Source organism: Pelodiscus sinensis, chromosome 1 (assembly GCF_052426305.1).
Source record: "Pelodiscus sinensis isolate ZL-2025 chromosome 1, ASM5242630v1, whole genome shotgun sequence".
NCBI lineage: Eukaryota > Metazoa > Chordata > Testudines > Trionychidae > Pelodiscus > Pelodiscus sinensis.
In genome coordinates, this window is record NC_143052.1 from 336,157,233 (window position 1) to 336,185,167 (window position 27,935).

General features: G+C 44.3%; 1 protein-coding gene across 3 annotated transcripts in view; it reads left to right on the top strand.

The window, feature by feature from the left end:
• Positions 1-27,935, top strand: part of PRCP (prolylcarboxypeptidase) — a 50,605-nt gene that overhangs the window by 1,938 nt on the left and 20,732 nt on the right. For all 3 annotated transcript variants that reach the window (XM_075919459.2, XM_025189238.3, XM_089775769.1), the window contains exons 2-4: positions 24,273-24,413; positions 25,653-25,754; positions 26,177-26,358. In XM_075919459.2, the coding sequence (XP_075775574.2) occupies positions 24,273-24,413; positions 25,653-25,754; positions 26,177-26,358 (425 nt within the window). The remainder of the gene's footprint in view (positions 1-24,272; positions 24,414-25,652; positions 25,755-26,176; positions 26,359-27,935) is intronic.

Here is a 27,935-nt window from a genome sequence, read left to right on the forward strand (position 1 = left end):
AAAATGTATTATCTGTGAATGTGTAATATATAACATTTGGGAAACCACATTTCCTCTTTGATGTTACCTTTCCAGCAATGGTAATGTTGCCTATGCAACAGTAAAGTCTAGGGGAAAAATCTCTTTTGGCTACTATAGAATTTCTGTGTAAATTGTTTGACTGTGAAGCATATGAACACTGTATATGGAGAGGGGTAACTAGTGGTGTCCCCCAAGGGTCAGTCCTGGGACCAATCCTTTTCACCTTATTCATATGTTGAATGATCTGGAGAAAGGGATAAGCAGTGAGGTGGTAAAGCTTGCGGATGATACCAAACTGTTTAGGATAGTCAAGACAGAAGCAGACTGTGAGGGACTCCAAAAAGATCTCACCAAACTGAGTGATTGGGCAACAAAATGGCAAATGAAATTTAATGTGGATAAGTGTAAAGTAATGCACATCGGGAAAAAGAACCCCAACTATACGTACAATATGATGGGGGCTAATTTGGCTACGACAAATCAGGAAAGAGATCTTGGAGTTATCATGGATAGTTCTCTGAAAACTTCCACACAGTGTGCAGCGGCGGTCAAAAAGGCAAATAGGATGCTAGGAATTAAGAAGAAAGGGATAGAAAATAAGACACAGAATATCTTACTGCCTCTGTATAATACTATCGTATGCCCACATCTTGAATACTGTGTACAGATATGGTCTCCTCACCTCAAAAAAGATATTTTGACCTTGGAGAGGTTTCAGAAAAGGGCAACTAAAATGATTAGGGGTTTGGAACGGGTCCCATATGAAGAGCGGTTAAAGCGACTGGGACTTTTCAATGGTGTGGAGTGGGTGGATAAAGAAAAGTTATGTATTAGTTCCCATAATAGAAGAACTAGAGGACACCAAATGAAATTAATTAGGTAGCAGGTTTAAAACTAATAAAAGAAAGTTCTTCTTCACACAGCGTGTAGTCAACCTGTGGAACTCCTTGCTAGAGGAGACTGTGAAGTCTAGGACTATAACAGAGTTTAAAGAGAAGTTAGATAATTTCATGGAGGTTAGGTCCATAAAAGGCTATTAGCCAGGGGATAGAAATGGTGTCCCTGGCCTCTGTTTGTCAGAGGCTGGAGGAGGATGGCAGGAGACAAATCGCTTGATCATTGTCTTCGGTCCACCCTCTCTGGGGCACCTGGTGCTGGCCACTGTTGGCAGACAGGCTACTGGGATAGATGGACCTTTGGTCTGACCCACTACAGCCATTCTTATGTATAGCACTGTTTGAAGCAGGATTTGTTCCAGAAGCTTGCTGAGATTCAATTTTTGCTGAATATGTTCCTTGTGCAATTGGGGAAGTATGCAGTGACATCAGGAAGTTTAACATTAACTTCCTCTTTTGTTACCCTTGTTTTTTCTTGCTTAAAGTGAAGTTAAATGCAAAAAGCTTATGTTGATGGAGGCTAAAGTCCAGAATAAGTTATTTTGAGAAACAAGCCAAATAATGCAGAAGTTAATGTTGCTATGAGACTTAACTTGAATAGCTTATTTGTACAGCACTGTGCATGTCTTTGACTGGCAAACTTATTGCTGAAAACCAAATTTGGAATAGCCTGGCACAATAATGGCCATGTCCTCACACAGGTCACTGTCTTTTTTGCTACCTGTTACTTCTCCTTACTGTCCTTTTCCCCATTTGTCTTTTGTTTTTTACAGGCAGTCCCCAGGTTACGTACAAGATAGGGACTGTAGGTTTGTTCTTAAGTTGAATCTGTATGTAAGTCGGAACTGGCTTCCAGATTCAGCCGCTGCTGAAACTGACCAGCGGCTGACTACAGGAAGCCCGAGGCAGAGTTGCTCTGCCCCGGGCTTCCTGGTATCAGCCGCTGATCAGTTTCAACAGGCTGAATCTGGACGCCAGTTCTTACATACAGATTCAACTTAAGAACCTCAGTCGTCCCCAAGTCAGCTGCTGCTGAAACTGATCAGCGGCTGATTGCAGGAAGCCTGGAGCAGAGCAACTCTGGACCAACCCAGCAGCACCCCAGCTGCTTTGCCCCAGGTGTCCTGATACAGCCACTGCTGAAACTGACCAGTAGCGCCCAGAGCGGTGCTACGGGATCAACCGTCAGCGCCCCAGCTGCTCTACCACAGGCATCCGGAGAAAAGCCTGGTCTGCTGGGGGGGAGGGGGGGGACGCACGCACTAGCTGCGCCCCTCCCCCCCCCAGCAGACCAGGGAGACGCGGGTGGCGGACCAAGACTCACTGCAGTCCCGCCGCCCGGGTCCTCCGCGGATTTGCTCCGCGTCTCCCTGGTCTGCTGGTCTCCAGCAGACCAGGGAGACGTGGAGCAAAGCCGCGGAGCACATGGGCAGCAGGACAGCCCAGACGCGCCACGGCTGTCCCGCTGCCGGCGTCCTCCGAGGCTTTGCTCCCCGTCTCCCTGGTCTGCTGGTCTCCCCTCTCCTTGCTAACTGGCTCCCCTCTCCTTGCTAACTCTGTATCAGAGGCAGTAAAGGTATGGGGAGGTGGGAGCCAGCGCCCGTGGGGAGCTGGTTTTAAGCTGGCTCCCTACAAGCACCAGTTCCACTTATCCCCCCCCCCCCCCCCCCCGGGCTGCTACCTCTGAAAGAGAGGCAGCAGTGCAGAGGGCGAGGGGGGCTGACAGAAGCCGATATGTGTAGGTAGCTGGCTTTCACCTATACCTATCTCATAGAACTTGAAGCAACCTTGAGAGGTCATCAAGTCCAGTCCGTTGCTCTCACAGGAGGAACAAGTACCATTCCTGACAGATTTGCCCCAGATCCCTAAATGGCCCCTTGGCTGTTGGCGTATGTTGGCTTCGTGCACCCGCCTCCCCTCCCCCCCACTGCCTCCTACAGAGGTGGGGAGGGAGGTAGAAGCTGGTGCTTAAAAGCTAGCTCTCCCCTCTCCTTCCCCCCCACAGCACCAGCTCTGTGGAGCTACCTGCCCGCTCTCCCTTCCACAGAGGGGCAGGGGAGGCTGCTGTGATGCAGCCTCTGTCCACGGTGAGCCTGGGCCCATTGTAGATAGGGGCTGCTGGTGCCCCTCACTGCTGCCTCTGTATCAGAGGCAGCATTGCAGGGCAGCAGGCAGGAGCCGGTGTCCATGGAGAGTGGTTTTTAAACTGAGAGTAAGGCCAGAAATTCACTGGCTGCTGGCCCCATCCCCAGAGACTATCAAATAGTTGTGTAACCAATAATATTTTGTTCAATTACATGACTGTTCAATTACATGCTATCTAACATCCCTGTGTTGGAGGAGTTGCTTTAGTAGGGTTTGTGGTTATGGTACCTGGACAGGCCAACTCAGGGCGTACTGCAAGAAATAGGGCTGACAATATCCAAGACTAGTGTAGATTCAACAATCCTGTAGCAAAACAATTTCTGTAATTCTACTCTGGTTAACCAGAAACCAAATAGTCTCCTTTAGACAATCCAGCCTTTGGCTCCCATCTAATGTGAGGCGTTACTAAAACCTTATTCATCATAAAAGTTTTACCAACCTTAAAGGACTGGACACATTGTCCGCCAGGCCAATGAATATTTCAGTTCTCATCCAAATACATACTATAGCCAATCCTTATTAGCCAAATATTAATAAAAGAAAAGTGAGAGTTGTATGTGGTTAAGAGATACTATATGAACATGTGTGTAAAGTCCTTATATCAATTTCATAGCACAGTTGGTAAGGGTGCTGACTTGTACAAGACTTTCTGGAATCATCTTAGAAGGTTATAGCCCAATAAGCAGTGGAGGTGTAGAATCTGTTCAAGTTCTTCCATGAGAATTCCAGGGTAAACCTGGAGACCTCGTTACAGTATTATGATTTAGACCTTCTCTCTTAAAATTTAAGAAGACATGGGATGGCAGAATCAGCCCTGAGGCTCTCCTTTATGGCTCCCTAGAAAGCTGACAAGCCTCTTGTCACAGCAGAACCTTGCCTTAGGAAGAATAGGAAGATAGTTGCTTTGAAGCTAATCTTCTATTTACTAGCTATACACAGGTAAAGTAGTTGCATTCATTCATAAAAGGCAATTAGCCAGTATTTCATTATAGCATAGATAATTAAAAGTTGAAGATAATATAGATAATACTAATCGCTTCTCGGCCTTTTGGCTAAGATCAAGTTTAGTTTCCTGTAGTATCTTACATCTTTGTTCTTAACTGAACCATCCATATGCATAATACAAAACACTTAAGACATGAAAGGAAATTAGAATCTACAAACTGCTAATTAGTTTTTACTACAAATAAATGAATAAATATACATAAATCTTCAACTCATCTATGCAGTGGGTTTTACTCACAAAAGTTCATGATATAATATATTGGTTAATGTCTAGATGTCACAGGATTGCTCCTTATTTACAAATAAATGGTTAATGATTGCTGATCTAGTACATTTATTTGAAATTCACATAGGAGTAGATTATGTTAATTACATTTCAATGCCTGTTAAGTTGTTATGGATGGTAACCAAGTTGTCTGATGTCAGTATCCCAGAGTTAACACAAGTAAACTATTAGTGAACTACAAAGTGACATAAAACAGTGTTTTGCTTGTTTTGTAAGGGGTCACAAAAGCTGAAATGAAGGAAAACTGCTGACAGGTAACAGCAAGAAGGCATTTTGTACCAGTTTAGTCTGTTTTTGGCGAACACCAGCAGACGTTGCTACAAGTAGTCCTGTAACCCAATCAATGTATCTACTCATACGTTTAAGATCAGGACTTCCCAACATAAGGAAACTAAGATATGGCATATGGGAAGCTACTTATAAGTTCTGATGTTTTTCATAGATATGTATAAACATCTGGTTTTAGTACAAATTTAACAGCAGAACTGATGATCCAGAATGCCCAGTATTGCCAAAGTGATGTTACTCCAATAACTTAATTTTTTGCATTTCCTGATGAGTATCTTTGTATGGTATTTAATAATAATATTTATACAGTTATTTCAGCAAACCAGCTGATAAAAGGTCTGTCCGAGTTTTCTTTGATACATAGTGCTTCTGTGGCATTTGATACATATGTGTCATAGGCCTTGCTTCTACCCATCACTCTTTCTGATTCCGTGTTTCACAAGACCTGCCTGCCATCTGGATTAAGATTCATTATCAAACCTTCACATTCAACTGGAGAAGCCTGTACATTCTGGGATGACCATCACCATAGGGTTGTGCTGAGCATGGTCAAATGATGTGCTCAAGAATGAAGTGTCACAGTATGACCAGCTGCTTATGTCCACCTATAACTTTTGTGTAAGCACTATTTTAGCTCTGAAGCCTTATCTGCTAGGAAACTTTGGTTTTGCTAGGCTTTTATTGGGGGAGTGGGTTAAGCATGTTGGTTTTTGTTATTACAATGGTGTCTAGAGGTTCGTTATTACATCAGGGCTCCATTGAGCTAAACATTGTAAATATGTCTTTGTGTGTGCCTGCACAATGAAATTTCTGCTAAAATTTCCCACTGGTAGAGCTGAAGATACTAAAGAGTTTTCTAGTTTAGGCACAACTCAGGACAGGTTTTCAGTATATATATTTTTAAATTGTAACATGCTTGACCCTCTAATACCTTATAAAAGCAATCCTATGGGGAGAGAAGCAGAAAAACAGCTATTAAAAGGGTGTGATGCTTAATAGGTGTTGCCTATACATTCCATAAGTTGAATTAGATGTGGCATGGGGAGTAGTGTATGTAGTAATCCTTCAAACTGTTTGAATGGTAGCTAAAGCATCTTCTACTTAATTTTTTCCCACCTGTCTCTGATTGTGTGAGTTTGAATGCTTCTGTCAGATTTGGACCTTATCCAGTCACTACTGCCTTTATTTCTTTCAGACTTGATTATTATACTTCTGTCTGTGTGGCTGCATTTGATGCTCACTGGGAAGTTACAGCTGGTTTAGAATATGATTGGTACCTGTTAGGTGGCCATAAAGACTCTATTACACCAGTTCCTTGAACAGCATTGGCTTCCTAATAATTTCTGGCTACAAGCTATGGACTCCAACCATCCATCCCTATATTGCATGAGCCATGTCTACTTGAGAGACTGTTCCCCTTCTTTTGGACCACTCAGGCTAACACTTACTTGACCTACACATGTACTGTGGTCACAAGAAGGGAGTTTATAATTATTAAAACAAAAATACTCTTACCCCCAACTCTGGAATTCTCAATGCAGTATGTTGTTTTTGTGTGGATTAGCGACTGATTTGTTTTTAAACAGAACTGTATAATATAATTTAGTTTTCAGATATCTAAAAGGGTGTCATAAGGAGGAGGAAGAAACTTGTTCATCTTGGCCTCTGGGGATAGAACAAGAAGCAATGGGCTTAAACTGCAGCAAAGGCGGCTTAGGTTGGACATTAGGAAAAAGTTCCTAACTGTCAGGGTAGTCAAACACTGGAATAAATTGCCCAGGGAGGTTGTGGAATCTCCATCTGTGGAGATATTTAAGAGTAGGTTAGATAAATGTCTATCAGGGATGGTCTAGACAGTATTTGGTCCTGCCATGAGGGCTGGAGACTGGACTTAATGACCTCTCGAGGTCCCTTCCAGTCCTAGTATTCTTTGATTCTATGATTTGGCACTAATGTAACACTTTTTATCTGTAAGTCTCAAAGCACTTTACAAAGAGGTGTGAGCAATATTTCCATTTTAAGAAGTGATAAAACTGAAGCATCGAGGCTAAATCTGGGAAAACAATAGGTGACCTTAAATCACACCCTCTTGATTAATACTCTTAATTCCAGTAATTATGGTGCAATATTTAATTGGTGCTAGTGACAGCATCGTAGTAATATGAACAAATAAGTTGGATCTCTATTTCATAATACCAATAACCTTATAATTTTTTTATAAAAGGAAAAAATGCTTTTTGAAACCCACTTAGTGCTAATTTAAAAGTAGTGTCATTGATTTAAAAAAAAGAAGTGATAATTTGAGTTGATGACAAATACTATGTTGATTATATATTTTAGTCATCAAGTAGTATCGGAGTGTTTGGCAACAGTTACTGTATGATTTCATAGTGGTATTTAAACCAGAAACTGTAAGTGAGACATAAAGCTACAAGCAAAAACAATAGGTCTTGTTCAGCAGATAGACAAGTAGGGAAGTAATTGTTAAAGCTTTTTAGTGAATTTTTATTTTTATGCACTGTATCTATGAGTCACAATGCAGACATCACCTTTTCAAAGTAAGCAGGAAATACTTAATTTCCTCACAACTTGCAGCCTCTTCCTTCAAGAGAGCAGTTAATACAGTCACTACAAAAGGCATCAGTAATCACCACTGCTTCTTTGAAAACAAACACTTCCTCTTTTGAGCACCACCCTTTAACAAACTATAATAAGCTAAAGGTGATTGTGGATAACATTGTCTTGATTAAAGAAAGCTTTAAAAGGCTAAACAAATGAAACTTTGAAATAGAAAAAGGCCTTTCATGAAATCCACATCCAATTAGATTCTTAGTTGATGTAAATCAGAATTGTTCTATTGAAAGCTTCAGAGGGGTAGTTGAGTTAGTCTGGAAAAACTTAAAAACCAACAAATAGTCTTGCAGACTAAGGTGGTATCATGAGCTTTTGTGGGCACAACCCACTTCTTCAGGTGAATGGAGTTATACAGAGTTATATTGAAGTCATTCTGATTTATACCACTTGAGGATCTTAGCATTGTGTTTAATGGGTCAAATGAAAATCTTGAATCTGAATTCTTCTGCTCGCAGGGATTCATAGCCTGCCAACAATTCAAAGTGGTATTTAATGCCCGTATGTTCTACATTGAATTCTCCAACTCCGAAGGATCAAACCATACAACTGCTTGTGAGCATGTCTGTGATAAGACATCATTGCCTTCAATGTAGATGATTTGCAAAATCTGAAGGAATACAAAATGAAATGAGACTTGGATGTAATTGAAACAGTGCTTATTCTGCTTGATACTTTCTCCCCCTCATCCCAATCTTCTCCCTGTTTAGCTGATCCCCTCCCAAAAAAACACATCCCACAAATTAAACCAAACAAAGAGTGAAAAGATGGTGGCACTGACAGGATGTTTGCAAATCTATCTTTATTCATGCTGCTTCTTTGTTATATCCCTTCCTTCTCTGTTTAAATTGTAAGCTTTCTGGGAAAGAGATTCTCATTCTATGTGTATAATGCCTATCAGAGTGGGGTCTCTTATCCTAGCTGGCCCTTAGGCTATATCATGATGCAAATAATAAAAACTGGTCTGTTAATTGTGGGGACAAAAATGGTCTTAACTATGCAAGAATCTAGTCGCTTGCAGTACCTGTGTTGGTCTGCTATTCCCTGTCCTCTTAACAGAAACTAACTACTGTACTGCTTCTGAAACTTTGATCTGTATATTTAACATACCAGCCCTTTTCCAGGCACTAATTTGCTGTATTCTGCAAATGCTGCTCTACCAGTTGATTAACACCAGTCCCAGACTGCAGTTACCCAATCTCCTGAGTCTCATCACAACATGAATTTAATTCCAAGATTAAAATGGAATCTAGAGCTGATTTTCAGATAAGAGTAGGCTAGCTTTAAGACATCTTTTCCCCTTCCCCACATCTTTTTTTTTTTTTTTTAACCAACGTCAAAGATGATCCTAAGGGGTTTAGGAATACAAGCTTTAGTAAGGTTTTGTCATATTTCAGAGTGCTTATTTTGGGAAAAATACCCCAAAGAGTTGAAATTAAAAGTAAAAATATAATTAACATTAATTTTTTTCTCTTTTAAATTACCTTGTAGAGGCAGCCATGTTCCAAGAAATTAGGATAGATTAAGCCAGGGAGAAAATCATTCTGCATAGAAATCACTGGAGATAAAACACTGTCTGAATACCTGCTATGTACATGGATACCAGAAAACTTGGTAGTGCATATCTTGTGAGGCTGTTGTTTTTTATTTTAAAACTAATGCCTCCAGCTGTCTCTGTCTCTTTGAAAAATATTTCAACTCTTCATTTTGCTTCTGACACTTCTAACTACAGAAAACCCAGTCTACTATTGTCCCAAATGTTCAGGCTCTGTCTACCATGCTGAGCAGCTGTTAATTTCGTTAGGGCTTTCTCATAGCAATGTAGAGCCCTGCTGTAGAGTGGCAGCTGGTAATCTTTGATATTGTATGGCCAAATGACTAATTCAGGGGTGGGCATGATGGCCTCTGCAGGCTGGATACGACCCGCCAAGCCCATTGATTTGCCCATAGCTGCACTGCTGCTCCCCCGACTCAGGCCAGTCAAGACCTCGGGAAGGTGGAGCACGCAAAGTCTCTTGGCCCCACCCCTTTTGCCCCAGACAACAGCTGGTGGCTTTCTAGGTGCCACATGCCCCGGGCAGGGTCAGGGGCAAACATTTCACACATGCCCTTACCCCTTCCTCATGCCAATCAGAGTCTGAGGGCAGGAGAGCATGCAAAGTCTCCTGGCCCTACCCCTTGCGGGGCTGCGCGCAACCACTTTTGAAATTCATGAAGTGGCCCCCCTTCAAAAATTTTTGCCCACCCCTTGACTAACTGCTGCCTGTTTTTTGCAGTTTCTGAAACCCCTGTTTTAGCTGACATGCCCAGTTCTTCATAGTCAAGCTGGAAGGACATAATGAGAGGGATCTGGTTGAACTTTGTCAAATTATGTTCAGGCAGTCCCCAGGTTACGTACAAGATAGGGACTGTAGGTTTGTTCTTAAGTTGAATCTGTATGTAAGTCGGAACTGGTGTCCAGATTCAGACACTGCTGAAACTGACCGCCAGTTCTGACTTGCATACAGAATCAACTTAAGAACCCCAGGCGTCCCCAAGTCAGCTGCTGCTGAAACTGATCAGCAGCTGATTCCAGGAAGCCTGGGGCAGAGCAACTCTGCCTCGGGCTTCCTGTAGTCAGCCACTGGTCAGTTTCAGCAGCGGCTGACTTGGGGACGCCTGGGGCAGAGCAGCTGGGGTGCTGCTGGGTTGCTCCAGTAGCGCTGCTCCTCGGTGCTACTGGACCAACCCAGCAGCACCCCAGCTGCTCTGCCCCAGGCGTCCTGATTCAGCCGCTGCTGAAACTGACCAGCAGCGGCTGAATCAGGACCTGGGGCAGAGCAGCTGGGGTGCTGCCGGGTTGGTCCAGTAGTGCCCAGAGCGGGCGCTGCAGGACCAATCGGCAGCGCCCCAGCTGCTCTGCCCCAGAGTCCAAAACAAAAGCCTGGTCTGCTGGGGGGGGGGGGGAGAAGCACACTAGCTGCGCGCCCCCCCCCCCCCAGCAGACCAGGGACACGGGGAGCAGAGCCGCAACAGCAGCGGGGTGCCGCGCCTCTGAGGCTTTGCTCTGGCAAAGCCTCAGAGGCGAGGGACCCCGCCGCGGCTGCGGCTTCAGTCCCGGTGCCTGTGGTCTGCTGGGGACGGTCCCCAGCAGACCACAGGCACCCAGACTGAAGCGGCAGCAGCGGCGGTTCCCCGCGCCTCTGAGGCTTTGCTCTGGCAAAGCCTCAGAAGCGCGGGAACCCGCCCGGTGCCCCGGTCTGCTGGAGACGGTCTCCAGCAGACCAGGGGCACCGGAGCAGCTTACGAACGGCCCCGACCTCCGGGGCGAGAAAGCCCCGTTCGTAAGTGCGGATCCGACATAAGTCGGATCCGCGTAAGTCGGGGACTGCCTGTACAGAGTACATCTTTCACTTCCCTAAGACCTTCACTTTGTTGCCATTTAAATTTTAACTATTTATTTTGATTTTGTATAAAAATAGCTCTGCATTATGACTTGTTTTTAACAGAAGCTAACATGAATAGAGTTGGCTACTTTTCTACATTTTCCTCTGGGTATCTGAGTATTTTTCAGTCTGTTGTTTTCCAGGCAGTTTGTGTAAACAGTGACTGAGGACAATAGCTGAGTTCCTTGCCAAGATTTCTCTTTTCAGTGTTTCTAATCACAAATGCGACAAATGGGTGCTGGAAGTGAGTGATTTATTTAAACCATGACCACCTATTCAGAACAAGTGTCAAGACTCCCACAAAATAAAGCAAGCCTTAGTGAAACAATAACAACTTGCTCTTGTCCCTGAAGAAGACACACTAGCAGGCTGTTTACAATGGTACAGTCACAGATGAAAGGTGTGTCCACACTGAGTCCCTGTTCTGAGGGTTTTCTGAAGAAAAAAAAAATTAGGCTGTGAATTCCTATGCCTCATGTATTAAGTAACCATTGAGGTGATGACTGCCTCCAGACAAGGTTTATTAGGCTATGTCTATACTGTAGCCTTCTTGCGGAAAAGCATATGCAAATGAAGCACCGTGCTTCATTTGCATAAGTAATGAGTAGCCGTTTTTATGCAAGAGGCTTTTGCGCAAAAATGAGCTGTGTAGATGGCTCCTTTTTGTGCAAACTCCCCCCCCCCTAGGAATAGAACCCAGGTCTTTTGAGTCACAGACAGGCTGATGACCACACTGCTGCTTCAGGCAGGAGGATATCCTCTACCCTTCCTGTATCTTTCCACAGTGTAGCAATAATTCAGACCGGATGAGCACTTGGCTACTCACCAGTGGAATCACTAAAGTAAACTCAGTTGCAAATGAAATATCCAATTATGGAAAACAAAGCTGTTGCATAGAGGAATTCTGAAAAATAAGCTATTGCAGGAACACTTTAAAGTGTCATTATTTTGTGTTATTTACCCCCTTGAAATTCCCATTGCAGGATGTACAGTAAAAATGGGTAAAATCTCCTCTGGAGAAGATTTAGAACTGAGGTCCTGACTCTTTGGTAATTAAAGGTCAAATGCTACCTCTGGTTAGATAAGCGTTCTTAGTCCTGATACTCAGTTCTGTTCAGGGCTGGCTCGAGCCATTCCTGCGCCCTGGGCAGCGGGCGTGCAACGAATGCGTGGCCCTGTCCCCCAGCACGCTATACACCTTACAGCTGAAATTGGGCACGTGGCGCCTGACTGCAGCTCTAAGGAGTGCTGCGTGGCCCCCAGCCCCAGGGTGCCCCGCATAGGTTGGCGCCCTGGGCGCTGCCCGGCTAGCCCCACCCCTTAATCCGGCCCTGGTTCTGTTCCATATAGGTGGTTATGCTGTGTTTACAGTAGTATGTGATTTCCTTCATATAGTGCATTAAGCAGTGTGACTAACACCTGCCACTTGTCTGTTCTCTCATCCTCTCCCCAGGAGGTGAAGTATGGGGAATGAAGTATTTTGGTTTGGATAGCAACATGAATATATTAAAACAAGGATCAAGGAACTGGGCATTGCACTTAGGGTGGAAAGTAGCGAGGTTTGCAACAAACTGTAGTTCCTGGGGGATTTCATTCTTCAGTTTCTGACTAGCCACCAAATAGGCTCTGACTCTTGATTGTAGGAAGTGCCAATTGTACCCAAGAAGTGAAGTTGTTGACTATGGTCTTCATCCTGGAGCTTTAGCTGATCTTTTAGATCTCAAAGTGGATATAAGCTAGCAGCTAGGGTAATTATATCCTGTCTACCTACATTTTCATATGGTGATTTCAAGTGGATGCAGCCCTAAACTGTTTCTGTGCACTGATAAATAGTTGCAGAGGTTCCATGTGGAGGTGGCTGCCTTTCAGCTATAGGTGACATGTCTATTTAGTTTTTGCCAAATGCTTTGTGTCCTTCTGAATCAAAGGTGCTCTGCAAAAAAATAAGATACAAAAATCCTTGTATTATAACTTTTTTTATTTTGACTTTTGAAAGAGAGCCAATTCTCCGTCATCTGAGATGTTTGTAGTTGTGATTTTTCCAAAGAATTCTCTTGCTACAGTGTTAACATTTTACATATTTATATATTTGTTCATTAACAGCTGTTATATAGCCTTTTTACATTCTAGGTGTTAACACTCATTTCAAAAGTATTCAGTGTTGTAGGTTACCATGGTTGTAGGTAAGTGCTGAAGCAGCACATAGATTATTGCTACAATTGTAAAATAGAACACCCTTTGGAATGTCTGGATTGCCCCGCAACTGTTGACTAGGCTCGTTGTTTCTAACCAAGTTCTCTAACGCTACATACGCTTGGTAGAAATTAAAATGTTAAGCCTATATAGCTAGTTAAGATCAATGTCTTCATACATACGTCTTTAGTATGACGCCTTCTGATAGCAAAACTGTGATTATCTTTAGAAAAATCTGTGCAGACACAAATACACAGTCTAAGATAATATAGATCCTCTCTAGATCATTGTTACAGATAATACTTTGGATGATCAAAATCTGAATTTTAAAAATCTGTATTCATTTCTGTATCATTGCTGCTATGTTAGTCCTTTGCATTTCACAATGGACAACAAAAATAGTTTTTGTCTCTAGTCATCTTCACTTTTAGATTTCCAGGCACTGATAGTTATTAGATTATGTTTCTTTGGTAGATAGAAGAGCCCATTATTAAATATAGTTGTTATAGATTACAGTCTTTGGGCTGATGAGGCTACAAGAGAAAATCTGTTTTCCTTCCATTGGGAAGAAATCATACTACATTTTTTGTAAAATCTGACACAAAAACAAAGCTTAGTTGACAGGATCTGTAAATGTTTAAGTGGTAAAACCCTCTGTTGTCTATCTTGATTAACTTTCAGGGATCTTTGTGTTGAGTCATCGGTTCTTTCCCCAGAAGTGCCTTTAAAAAGTGTGCAAAATCTGATTGCTTTTAAATCATTTTAGTAAATCTTGAGGTTAGCGTTTGACAGTTCCTTGTCTTCAGTAAGTCTGTTCAAGATGGATTATGCAATATCGCCCTCTGGTGTTATCAGAATCCCCCCCCTTATGGATCTAAATTATTCTATAATTATCTTGGCTCTCTTGGGGCATGTCTACACTGGGGAGTTATTTCAAAATAACTTCCCTTATTTTGAAATAACAAGTCCACACTATCAAGCCTGTTACTTCAATGGGCTTGTTATTTCAAAATAACAACTCCTGCTGGCGAAGAGGAATACATTATTTTGAAATAGTTATTTCAGGAGTTATTTCGGAATAACCTGGTAGTGTAGGTGTAGCTACACTTTTCAAATTCCAATGTCAGAAAGGACTGTTGGGACCATTTAGGGCTATTCAACTTTGGAAGCCCTGTGGCCACAGTGATACTCACAGCACATGCCAAGGGCTAAAACTTGAGTGTGGTTGCATGTACATGCAAATATATATGCAAATAGCATATATATGCCTTCACATGACAGGTATGAATACAAAGATTAAGGCAAGACTACATAACAGACAGGCCCCATTTAAGTCAGTCCTGCAGCTATTAATAAAATGCAATATCTACCCTATTTCCACCTATATGACAGCACTTTTAATGAGCAGTGACAGTCCAGGAATTTAACTACTAAAACACATATCAACCGAAGACTATTATACTGACTTGCCACTATGGAGCATGTTCCCAATGGAGGCCATATTCAAAGGATCCCACTGGCGGGCCACGTGTTGAGCCCTGTGTAAATCCAAATCACACTGCGGGCCGCATGCAGCCCACGTGCTGCGTGTTGAGTAGCCCTCATTTAGTCTGACCTATAAAACACAGGCCATAAAACTTTCCTCAAATTCCTGAAGTCAGTCTCAGTCTCTCTCTCTCTCTCTCTCTCTCTCTCTCACACGCATACACACACGATTTAAACCGTATCAGGGATGGAGGGAGAATCTATCACAACATTTGGTAAATTGTCCCAGTGGTTACCATAATTATCCTCATAATCTAAAAATATTATGCCTTATTTCCAGGCTGAATTTAACTAATGTCAGCTTCTATTAGATTATGTTTCTCTGGTAGATTGAAGAGCCTATTATTAAATATAGTTGTTATAGATTACAGTCAAATTACCACTTAACTATTTTTTAATTAAGATAAATAGATTGAGCTCCTTCAGTCTATATCACCAAGACGAGTTTTCTAATCCTTTAAATCACCCTCATGGTTCTTGGCTGAACCAAGTTTGGACAGAAATGGACACAGTGTTCTAGCAGCAGTTGTACCAGTGCCAAATACAGAGGCAATATAACCTCTTTGCTTCTACTTGAGGTTCCCTTGTTTATGCATCCGAAGATTGCATTAGCCCTTTTGGCCACAGTTGACTATCCACTACGAACTCCAGATCTTATCCAGAGTTGCTATACTCCAAACTAGAGCGCTGCCTCTTGTAAGCATTATGTTCTTTGTTCCTAGATGTGTACTTTCACATTTAGCCATATTAGCATACAGCATTTGTTGTTGCCCCGTTTGCCAAGAGAGCCAGGTCGCTCTGTATGCCATTAATTACCATACAACCAATTTTTGTCACTGCAAACGTTATCAGCAATTATTTTGTTTTTTTTCCAAATAATTGAAAACAGTGTTGAATAGTGTGGAGCCCAGAGCAGTTCACTGCATGACCCCACTAGAAACCACATACCTGCTGCTGTTCCCCTGCTTATAATTACATTTTGAGACCTATCAGTTAGCCAATTTTTATTTAATTTAATCTGTGCCAGGTTCTTCTTATCTTGTTCTAGTTTTTTAATCAGTGTTGTGCAGTATCAATTCAAAAGTCTTATAGAAATCTAAGTATATTACATCACCACTATAACCTTTATCCACCAAATTTATACCATAATAAAAAAAAATCAAGTTCATTTGACAGGATCTTTTTTCCATAAACTCATGTTGACTCATATTATATTACCATCATTCAATTCCTCTTTAATCAAGCCCCGTATCAGCTTGTTCTATTATCTTGCCTGGTATCTATGCCAGACTCACAGGCCTATAATTACTCTGATCATTGTGTTTACTCTTTTTAAATATTTGTACAACATTAGTTCTCTTCCAGACTTCTGGAACTTTCCCTTATTCCAACACATACACTTAAAATCAATATTAACAATCCAGTGAAGTACTGAGCCAGTTCTTTTAAAATTCTTGGATATAAGTTATCTAGACCTGCTATTTTAAAAATGTATAACTTTAGTAACTGCTGTTTAACATTCTCCTGAGGTACTAAAGCAGGGGTGGGGAATCTCAGGCCCAGGGGCCAGATGTGGCCCCCAGCTTGCTTGGATCTGGCCACTGAAGCTCACAGCTCCCCTCCCCTCCAGTATTGGGGTTGCCAGGTGTTTGATTTTGAACCAGACAGTCCAGTATTTGAGCTTTCTGTTCAGGAAACAAATTCAGAAAATATAAATGTACAGTATTTTCTAAATAAGATGTAATGAAGATTGTGATCTAATGTCAAGTGTGTCCGGTATTTTTATTGAAACCATCTATGCAGCGCTCAGTGATAAATAGGTTGAGAACGAATGGTAATTATTCTATTTGAGAACGTATGTTAATGATCAAAGGCAGCAGGCACAGAGGTTCATTCCAGCAGATGTCAGGCTTCTACCAGCAGCATGCAGTAAGCTTCTGACAACATCCTTGTGCTACTGGTCCAGCTCGGAGACTGATAGAGTTGAAGCACAGATACTATTCTTTCTGGGAATCAGTTACAGGTACTCCTCACTCCCAGGGTGGAAGCACCAAACACAGGTTTCTAAAGCAAAAGTGGTGATGCCTTAGGACTTAACTATGACTGGAAATTTACTGAAACCGCTACTCCAGAGCAGTGATCGTAAGCTAGGCCCCTCACCCTGTGGACACTGTTGTATCAAAATAAGAATGTCAACAGAAGGACATTCCAGGATATCTGTTTTGGTAAACTTCCCAGCAGGGCCAGTGCCAGCCTCTTCCTGGTGTGGGGCTGTAGTGGGCTAGACAGAAAATTGTGGGAGGGACTGTGCTGTACATCTTGTGGACACACATGGGAGCTCAGAGGCTCCCCTGTCCTGTTGTGGGCCTGGGAAGAGCATGAGAGTTCTGGCCCAACACTGCCTCTTCACAGGAAGGATCCTAAAGCCACCCTAGGCTCTGGAACTGAAGCTCAAGGTCAGTGCTGCATACCACCTTGTGGCACAGCTTGGCTCAGTGTCTGGCAAGCGCACTGCTAGCATCCCCCAGACAACCAGTGTCTGCCGGCCCCTGCCCTCTGCTCAGTCTGCAGTCTCCCATCTCTGTGCCACCCCCACACTGTGCACTGCCCTGTACAAGGTGTTAGCGTTCCACCATGTGCCAATCTCCTCTTCATAGGGTGCCTGCCTACCTGGGACTCATCGCTCCCTACCCACTCTCCCTCTGTTTGGGGCTCTCCATGCCTTGTCCTTGCCCCCCTCCCCTGTCAGTGATTCCTGAACCACTATGCATCCTCTCCTCCCCTCACTGCAAGTCCCCTTCCTCTATGCACCTTCCCGCTCTGTGATCCCGCTCTCCTATGTATGCTCCCCTTCCCTGTTCTGTGAGCAGCTTCCCTAAACAATCCCACTTTTCCCCTGATTCTCCCTCCCTTATAAATGCTCCCCCCGCTTGTTATTTCCTTCCCCCCACTTCTTCCCTGTGCTCAGTATGCCACCCTTTCTTCTCTGCTGCTGCTGGCAGTGGTGCAGCCTTCAGAGCTGGGTGCCCAGCCAGCAGCCACCATACTCTCCATTCTGCTTTCAGAGCCAGGCCATACCAAGCTTCAGGATCGCTACCAAGCATTTGTACACCTCAACTACCCACCCAGAGAAATAAAAAGCAAATTGAAAGAGCCAGACGAATACCTAGAAACCATCTACTTCAAGACAGACCCAAGAAAACCAACAATAGAACACCACTTGTCATCACGTACAACCCCCAACTTAAACCTGTCCAACACATTATCAATAAACTCCAGCCTATACTGGAACAGGATACCATACTCCAAGAGGCTCTGGGAGACAGACCCATAGTCTCCTATAGACAACCACCTAACCTCAAGATGATTCTTACCAACCACCACAGGACATACCACACTAATACCAACCCTGGTACCTTCCCTTGCAACAAACCCTGTTGCCAGCTTTGTCCACATATTCATTCTGCTGATACCATTATTGGACCTAACCAAGTGAGTTATAAGATCAAGAACACATATTCCTGCGCATCCAGAAATATAATCTATGCTATCATGTGGCGAAAGTGTCCTTCTGCTATGTACATTGGACAAACATCTCAGACACTTCGCCAAAGGATTAATGCCCACAAAACAGATATCAGACAAGATCACAAAGAAAAAACAGTTTCTTGCCATTTTAACCAGAAAGGACACTCTCTCAATGACTTAACCACCTGCATTCTGCTACAAAGACCTTTTACATCTGCACTTGAAAGGGAATCCTCTGAACTGTCATTCATGTTAAAATTCAACACTTTCCAAAAAGGACTGAACAAACATTTGAACTATCTCACCCATTACCAAGATAGTTTCCCCAATTATCACCTCTAATACCATTAACTCACAAACATCTCACTCTCCCCACCTCTAATATTCATCAATTCACAGACACTTACCTTCCTTCCCCCCCCCCCCCCCGCATCCCTCTCCTGTTCTGCAATGTGATTTGTCCTTTTCATATGTGTTCATTTTTTTAATTGTATCCTTTGGTATATATGGTTGTGACTACTTTCTTCCACTATTTGATCTGAGGAAGTGGGTCTGGCCCACGAAAGCTCATCACCTAATAAACCATCTTGTTAGTCTTTAAAGTGCTACATTGTCCTGCATTTTGCTTCAGGCCATACCAGGCCACCCTTATTTCTGTGTAACATTTGACCTTTATGCTGGGAAGGGTGGTTCCAGCAGGGGGAGGTGAATGGCTCCAAAATCCAACCCTTCCACCTCCCTCAGCATCATCCCTGATTTCCAGGTTGGTAGCATACATGAAGGCTGAAAATTTCACTCCTGTAATCCAGGGTGTATTTTCAATAAGGTTTTAAGTAGGGCCGTACCAAACTCACAGTCCATTTTGGTCAGCTTCATAGCTGTAGTCATAAAAGTCATGACTTCATCTATTTAAATCTGAAATGTCATGGTATTGTAATTGAAGGGATCCTGACCCAAAAAGGAGTTGAGGGGTGGTTGTCACAAAGTTATTGTTGGAAGAGTGTCGTGGCACTTCTCCCCTTACTTCTGCATTGCTGCTGGCAGTAGCACTGCCTTCAGAGCTGGGCAGCTGGAGAGTGGTGGCTGCTGGCTGGGAGCTCATCTCTAAAGCCACAGCCAATGCCAGCAGCAGTGCAGAAGTAAGAATGGCATGATATGTTATTGCCATGCTTACTTATGTGTTGCTGCTTAGTGGGGTGCTGCCTTCAGAGCTGGGTGCCCATCCAACTTCTGCCACTCTTTGGTTCCTAGCTCTGAAGGCAGCACAGAAGTAAGGGTGGCAATACTGTGACCCCCTAAAATAACCTTGTGACACCCCCCCTTGCAACTCCCTTTTGAGAAACGCTAGAATACTTCCCCACATGAAATTTGTATAGAATAGGCCGGGTAAAGGCACAGAAAAGACTAAATTTCACAGAGGGGGACTGGATTTACAATCCAGGATGCATTTTTCATGATGTGAATTTGATAGTGCCCCAGTTGTAAAGCTAATACTACTGCTGTTTTACTTAGAAAAACATCTCCTCATGACCATGGAAAAAATTGATTAAAAATGGGCGAAAAATATTTTGGGAGGAAAAAATGCTTTGGTGAAAACATTCAGTGGAAAATTTCAACTCTTAATCAAAAAAGAAAACTGTGTATTTCCCCACTGCATGCCTCTCCCAAAAAAAACCAAAAACCTTTTGATCAACGCTGCCATTTACCCTCTCACTCTTCTACCTTCCATCTTGCCCATTTTGTTCATTTCATACAGCTATTCTGTCTTGTCCTTTCCCAGATGTAGCCCTAGCAGAATCCCAGTGCAAGAAGGTAAGGTGATTACTGGTGTCCGATAGTGCTGTACACAGAGTTAGTCCAAGCAGGGGCAATAATTTTTGATGGGGGCCACTCCAAGAATTTGGAAAGTGGTCAAGGGCTGCACTCTTCCATATTAATGGAGAAGGTGTGGAGTCTGGGATGGAGATTGGGTGCAGAAGGGATCTTGCAGTAAGGGACTGGGGTGTAGGGGAGGGTATGAGGTCTGGAAGGGAGTTTGGGTGAAGGAGATAGTTGTGGCCTGTGTTAGGGGATGAGGGTGTAGGGGTTTGGGTCATGACCTAGGTAAGGAGGGGGTTGTGACTTGAGGCAGAGGGTTTGGGTTGGGACCTGGGGCAGGGGACTGGGGTGCAGGAGGGGGGCAGAGGGTTTAGGTTGGGCCCTGATGCAAGGGTTTGGGGTGCAGGATCTGGGAGGGAATATAGAGGCAGAGGGTTTGGGTTGTGGGGGATAGGGTTGCAGGGAAGACAGGGTTTGGGTTGTGATCTAGGACAGGAGGGGGCTGTGACCTGGGGTAGAGGATTGGGGTGCAAGAGAAAGGGCAGCGGGCTTGGGTTTAAAGCTGGAGCAGGTTATTCGGGTTGCAAGATCTGGGAGAGGAGGAGAAGGAGGGGCAGAGAGCTTGGGTTATGTGGGGTTGGAGTGCCGGAGGCAGGCTGTCTCTGGGGGTATGTCTACACTACAAAGTTAATTCGAACTAACAGACGTTAGTTCAAATTAACTTTGATAGGCGCTACACTAGCGCTCCGCTAGTTCGAACTTAATTTGAACTAGCGGAGCGCTTAATTCGAACTAGGTAAACCTCATTTTATGAGGACTAATGCCTACTTCAAATTAGCTAGTTCGAATTAAGGGCTGTGTAGCCACTTAATTCGAACTTGTGGGAGGCTAGCCCTCCCCAGCTTTCCCTGGTGGCCACTCTGGCCACCACCAGGGAAACTCGTCTGCCCCCCTCCTGGCCCCGGAGCCCTTAAAGGGGCACGGGCTGGCTACGGTGCCCGTGCCAGGTGCAAGCCTGCCAGCATCCAGCCAGCAGACCCTGCACCTGGCACGGCTCGAGCCAGCCACCCGCTACCACCCAGCCCTCCACCTCTTCCCGGGACCAGGCTGGCGGCTCCCGGGAGCCTGCCCGGGTCCACAAGAGGTGGGCGCCCGTGTGGTCTAGTGCAGAGATCGTGGACCTCATCCACGACCTCCGCACTAGGCACAGGAAAGTGGCCGTCTAGGGCAGGATAGCTGCCAGCCTGGCCACCCAGGAGCAGGTTTGCATGAAAATCAAGGTGGCCCACTGAGACCCCCGACCCTGAGCCCTGAGCTTACAATGGCTGTACTGGGTCAGACCAAAGGTCCATCTAGCCCAGTAGCCTGTCTGCCGACAGTGGCCAACACTAGGGACCCTGGAGGGGATGGACCGAAATAATGACCAAGCTATTTGTCTCGTGCCATCCATCTCCAGCCTTCCACAAACAGAGGCCAGGGACACCATTTCTACCCCCTGGCTAATAGCACTCCATGGACCCAACCTTCATGACTTTAACTTCTCTTTAAACTCTGTTCTAGTTGTAGCCTTCACAGCCTCCTGCAGCAAGGAGTTCCACAGGTTGACTATTTGCTTTGTGAAGAACAACTTTGTTGTTAGTTTGAAGCCTGCTACCCATTCATTTCATTTGATGTCCTCTAGTCCTTCTATTATGGAAACTAATGGAGAACTTTTCTTTATGCACCCTCTCCACCCCACTCATGCTTTTATAGACCTCTATCATATCCCTCCTCAGTCTCCTCTTTTCTAAGCTGAAAAGTTCCAGTCTCATTAGCCTCTCTTCATATGGGACCTGTTCCAAACCCCTCATCATTTTAGTTGCCCTCCTCTCTCCCAGCCTCTGTCTTCCCCTCTCCCACCTCCTTTTCCCAGTCTCACTGAGTTTTGTTCAATAAAGAGATCTTCTATTTTTGAACACACGTGTCCTTTATTTTGTACATCAGGAAGGGGGGCTAGGGAGGGCTCAGTGGAAGGAGGTGAGGGAGGAATGGGGTACGAGCCCCCAATGGGGAGGACTGGGCTGGCTCCGTGGGCTTCTCGGGGTGGAAGCTCTCCTGAAGCCCCTTGGTTGACCCCCCCCTCCGGATGGCAGCCTGCTGGTAGCACTCAGGGCACTCCAAGCCAGGACTGCTTTGCAAGCAGGGAACCCCTGAGAACTGTCTGTCTGGGGTGGGGGTCGTGTCCCTTTACACACAGCCCTTGGCTAGCCTGAGGCAGCAGCTCCACACTCTAAGTCCTAATCTGATGCCCTGCCGGCACTGCTTCCGGCCAGCCTTAACCTCAGTTCAGGGTCCACTCAGTGTGGACATGCTAGTTCGAATTAGCAAAACGCTAATTCGAACTAGTTTTTAAGTGTAGATGCACTAATTCGAATTAGCTTAGTTCGAATTAACTAATTCAAACTAAGTTAATTCGAATTAGTGCTGTAGTGTAGACATACCCTGGGAGATTTACCTCCTTGACTCCTAGCCAGCAGCCTTCTAAAGCAGACTGGTTGCAGGGGCCATGAGGTTTTTGAACAGCTATGAGCCTCAGGGCAGGAGGGGAAGGGTGCTTTGCAAGCTGTCGGGTGACAAGTATCTCCCATCGGCTGGAAACAGGCCAATGGGACTGTGCTGGGTGCAGGAGCAGCACGTGAAGACTCACAGCTATTCAATCAAAGCCCTGCAGCAGTTTCTCAGCAGTGTGCTGGGGTGCGGCAGGCAAGGAGTCTTCCTGAGGCTCTCTGCTATGTTCACGAGCTGCATCCAGCCCACTGAGGGTATTTTGCCCAGGCCTGGTCCATGCTCTGCCCCCACCTCACTCATAGGGCTGGCTTCTCATACACACCACAGGAGAGTCACATGGCATGCTGGGAGTTGCAGTCCTCTTTTGCATCCCCCCTGCATTTCCCTCATTGTGTCCAGTGGCCTGGAGGGATAGGGGTGGGACTACAGTTCCCATGGAGCTGAGGCCCTTCCTTACAGTGCCAGCCAGGCATTGGCTGCAGATGCCTTTCTCTGTCGGCTTTGATTGGCTGGCAGTCAGAAGAGGGGCAGCTGCTCTTTGGGTCTGGTTGGAGACCCTGTGGGCTGTCTGGCATTGGTGTTGGGGAACAGTTTGGGGGCTGCAGACAGAGCCAGCAGGAGAAGGCAGGAGGTGTGCAGGGCCAGGGCCCGGGCCCAGCCCCATCCCCATCCCCATCCCTGGCCTTGCTCCCAGAGGAAATGAGCCTCAGCCTTCCCCCAGACAGTCAGAGCATAGGGGAGGGAGGCTGGGGCAATGTGCCACCCCAGCCTTCCCCACCCTGGCCGGAATCAGCCCCAAGGGGGACCATGGGGTGGGGTGCATTCACACCCCTGCTGCATACGGGCCTGTGACTGCTGAGCCAGAGTTGCTTAATACACAGATGCTCAGGGTGTTCTTGTCTGCTAGGTGTTGCTGTCCAGGCTGAGCCACAGCAGAGCATTTAAGGCACCCAGGGTGTCAAGGAAGGCTGTGATACAACCACTAACTCGTTTGGATTGTACCCCCAGAATGTGACAAGACTGCGTGCAATATGAGAAACATGATATTTTTACTGGGTTTGGAGACCATCTAGCAAATGGAGTTCTGATCCCTGGTGCAGATCTTCTAGATACTGCAATTTCAATAGTATGGGAGGCCTGAACACCTGCAGCGCTGTAGTAAAATATAGTAAAGACTATGTGTGGTGCTTCCCCCTTCCATTACTTAAGCTTGAAACAGCACATATCATTTAGCTAATTGCGCATGTTTTAGAAGCTGTAGTAAAAAGGGGAACTAGCCGTTTAGACCCATTTCTCAAGGACTGGATTACACGTATTACTTGAGTTAGGGAAATTTGCTAATTGCTATTGCTTAAGTAAGCTATACTGGTGGTTGTTACTGAATGGAATAGAGTTGAAATATGCTAACCAATAATGCGGCAACACGAAGCTAAGGTAACAAATCAAGACATGCCAAGTTAGATAAGAAAGTTAAAGAAAGTATAAAAAGGATGCTTAGCCAACGCTCAGGGTCGGCTCTGCTTTGAACATTGAGTTCCTTAGCCGTACCTTGGTTGCAACCAATAAACGTGAGTTGGACCCAGCCTGAAAGTGTGACTCTCTTCTTGGGGTAAATCAGACTAGCCTCCAAGGGGACGAAACCAGCAATTTATGCAACAGCGCATTGCCTTTAAATATGATGCTGTTAAAACTGATATCTTTTGTAGTTGAGATTACATTTCACTTCAGTCTCGACTGTACAGTGTTCATCCAACTCTGGTTAGCTGTGACTTGGAGAGGATAAAAATTTAAATCTATTTCAGTGTATGAGAGTAAAAAAATGTTGGGTTTAATTGTTTTTTCAGTCTTGGTGAATCTCATTTAGAATGTCAACACTTTCACTCCTTGAGGTTATTAGACCTCCCTAAGTTATCTGTTTGGTTTTTTTCATGTTCATTCCCACAGATTGATCATTTTGGATTTGTTCAAGATCTTACATTCCAACAGCGGTACCTAGTAGCAGATCAACACTGGAGAAAAGACAATGGATCAATTCTCTTCTACACTGGCAATGAAGGTGATATCACCTGGTTTTGCAATAATACGGTGTGTATAAAATAGATTTTTGTTCTCTAATATTCCTCCTATTTTTACAATGCGGCACATTAGTGGGAGACTGCATTGGAATACATATTTTAAAATCCAAGCCTGAAGTAATTTTGATTAAAACAATTGTGTTCCTTGAGAAAGAGTGAGCTAAAAGAATGCATGTAGCAGAATAAGGGAGTTTAGGGCCTGATTTGAAGCCCATCGACAGCAGCGGATTTAGGACAGGGCGAGCGGGGCGGCTGCCCTGGGCCCCGCGCATGCATCTTGGCACCACAGCGCATGCGCTGTGTCAAAGGGGGGGGGGGGCGCGAAATTTTGCTGCCCTGGGCCCCGCGGCACTCTCATCCGCCCCTGCCCATTGAAGTAAATGGAAATACACTCATTGATTTCAAAGGGCTGGCAATCGGGTCCTGAGAGGAGGAAGGTTGATATTGTGTTGACAATAAACTGGCTATCAGATTTTGGTAAATCACCTCGCATTATGTTGGTTCAGATTCCCCATCTGGAAAATGGAGGTTATAATACTCCCTTGCCCTGCAGAGGAGTTGAAGCTAGATTGATTATTCCCTTTGAGATGGTTTGATACTAAGGCCTTGTCTACACTTACTGGAAAATAGGCGCTGCAGGGATCAGTCCCCTGGAGGTCAATTTAGCGTGTGCATCCCTGAGGCAGCTGGGAGTCCCCAGTTGTCCCACGCTGCACGCAGTGTTTCAAAGTGATGGCACCATATGGAACCAGGGTCAGCAGGGGACTCCCCCACTGACCCTGGGCTCCATGTGGTGCTGCCACTTTGGGTACGTCTAGACTACATGCCTCTGTCGCCAGAGGCATGTAGATTAGACTACCAGACATAGGAAAATGAAGCGGCGATTTAAATAATCGCCGCTTCATTTAAATTTACATGGCTGCCACACTGAGACGACAAACAGCAATTATGGCTGCATGGCCCGAACTGGCTCTGGCACAATAACAGTGTATAGCACTCTCCTTTACCTGTTGTGTTACTTGCCACTTGCAGAATTTTGAACCTGTGTGTATTGTCAGTGATTTACTAAACCTTCTTTGCATTTTATAGTTGTCTAGTTCTCTTTATTTTTGCTATCCTTATACAATAGGTGAATGACCAGTCAGTCACATATTTCCTACTGAAGTTATGAGTTTAATGAGTATATTTAAATGAAAGTGCGTAATAATTCACTGTCTATTCGTTGTTTTAAACATCTCCTCTCTCCCAGGGCTTTATGTGGGACACGGCGGAAGAACTTAATGCCATGTTAGTGTTTGCTGAACACCGATACTATGGAGAATCCTTGCCCTTTGGAAATAAGTCTTACACTGTAAGTGCCTTTTCCCCTTCTGATAACCCACTGGTTTCAAGACTGTTGAGAAGAATTGACTGCTTGCTTCCTTTCTCCTTAAAATTCTTCTATGCTAGTATAAATCCTGCTGGCTTGCGAATAACCATGTTTACCACATAGTAACAACTTGTATGAGTAAGATGAGCAGGATTTGGCTCCATGTTTACTAGTATTTATGGCAGGAGAGTCACATTTCCCATAACTATTGATTCTGTATAGTACCTTTCAAAAGCATCTAGGGATTTCCAGAATTACAAGCTACACTTGCAGAGATAATTCACCTGTTACCCTAATGCAGCCACCTCTGGTGTGGACTTCAGTCGCTCACACATTGCAAATGGAAAAACAAAGATTGATGTTTGAAAACGTGTCCCATGCTATATAATGTGTTCTTGTTTCAGGATTCTAAACATCTGAATTACCTGACATCGGAACAAGCCCTGGCAGATTTTGCGATATTAATTCAGCACCTAAAGGAGACAATCCCAGGAGCCCAAAATGCTCCTGTGATTGCCATAGGAGGATCCTATGGCGGGATGCTTGCAGCCTGGTTTAGAATGAAATATCCTCATGTGGTGGTTGGGTGAGTGAAGCTGCTATGCCTAAACACAGATCAGTAATGGCACATAAAAATGATGTGGAAAAAGAGGGATGTTTAGGAAGACCTAATACTTCTTTGCATTTATAATGTGCATTTATAACTATAAATATTGCCTTTTTTGGTTCCTTGTTGCAGAATATGTAGATGAGTGTGGGAATCTCTTTACCTCTGAAGGCTTTAAGTGCCGGCAAGCTTTTTTCCCTAGGCTGGCTAGGGAATGCCTATCGTGAAAGCATTCCTGAAGGCTCAGAGTTAACACTGTCTTAAATTTTTCTTCCAAAACGGGGATTCAGCCTCTTCATTTTTGGATGAAGAATAAAGTATCTCTTCTCAAATTTACAGAACAGAATCTGCCAGTTGTTAGTAGTAGGCATGCTTCAGTCTCAGCCACTGAAAATGTGCCACTGAGAGGTAAAGAATTTACTCAGGTTGTTTTATAGCAGCCATGGCTGCTGTTGAAGAGACCCACTGGAGAGAGAGAATCTCTGCCTCGTGTCACATTTAACAGTGATTGTTTTGTCCCTGGAGGAGTCTGCCTTCTGGAAACTCTTTTTTTTTTCTCTGCTCAACTGGACTGCTGCTTCTCCTAACTCCAGCGGTCTTTAAACTCTTGTTTTCAAAGGCTGTGGTCCTGAATGTAATCTTCTCCATTGGCATCCTTTGGGTCTTTTTCCAGATGCAAGTTTGCCATAGAGGATATCCTTTGGGATGCACCCATCATTCATTTGGTGCACATGCCTAAGCCAACATTAGCATTTCTGTTTAAGGAGTGTTTGCATGCTGCATATATACAAGCTTGCTTGAAAACTCTTGCACCTCTGTCCCTCCAGGAGATTCCAAAGATTTGAAAAGGGAAATTCATATGCAAGTTGGAAGCTATTGTTGACTTTTTTCTGAGGATTTTTAAGTAAGCCTGTTAGTTATAACTTCTTAAAAATGACCCCTTTTAAGAAAATTTACTTTTTGAGTCACATGTTTTTTTTCACGCTCCATTGTCCTTAAGTTGCAGACCATAGAAAGTCAACAATTTGTCTGTGATAAGATTTTGTCTGTCTCTGGGAAGAAGTAACTTTTAAATATTATTAACAAAGAAAATTGTTGGCATTTTTGGCATAACCAAAAACTCTAACTCAATGAATAGCTAACCAACAGCAATTATTTTACAATGCCTATTTTTGTTCCTTGTTGCAGCATATGTAATTGAGTGTGGGAATCTCCTCACCCCTGAAAGCTTAAAGTGCAAGCAAGCTTTTTCCCCTACGCTGGCTAGGGAAGAACTTCATAAAGGATGGGCCAAGTTTGGGACACTTCACTTGGCTGTTCTCTCTTTTCTGAAGGTCAGGTAGGGAGAAGAGCAAAGAGTAGCACTGGGCTGAAGACTCAACACCTCTGTTTATATCCCTCATCTCATCATAAGGAAAAAGAGAGGCTCCGGGATACACTATGGTGTGGGAGAGGAAGGGTTTCCCACGATGCAATTGTGATCAGAAATTCTCTTCTTGGTATCTAGAAGTAAGAGAAGTGCCTCTATCTGCCCTTCCCACCCCACAGCAAACATG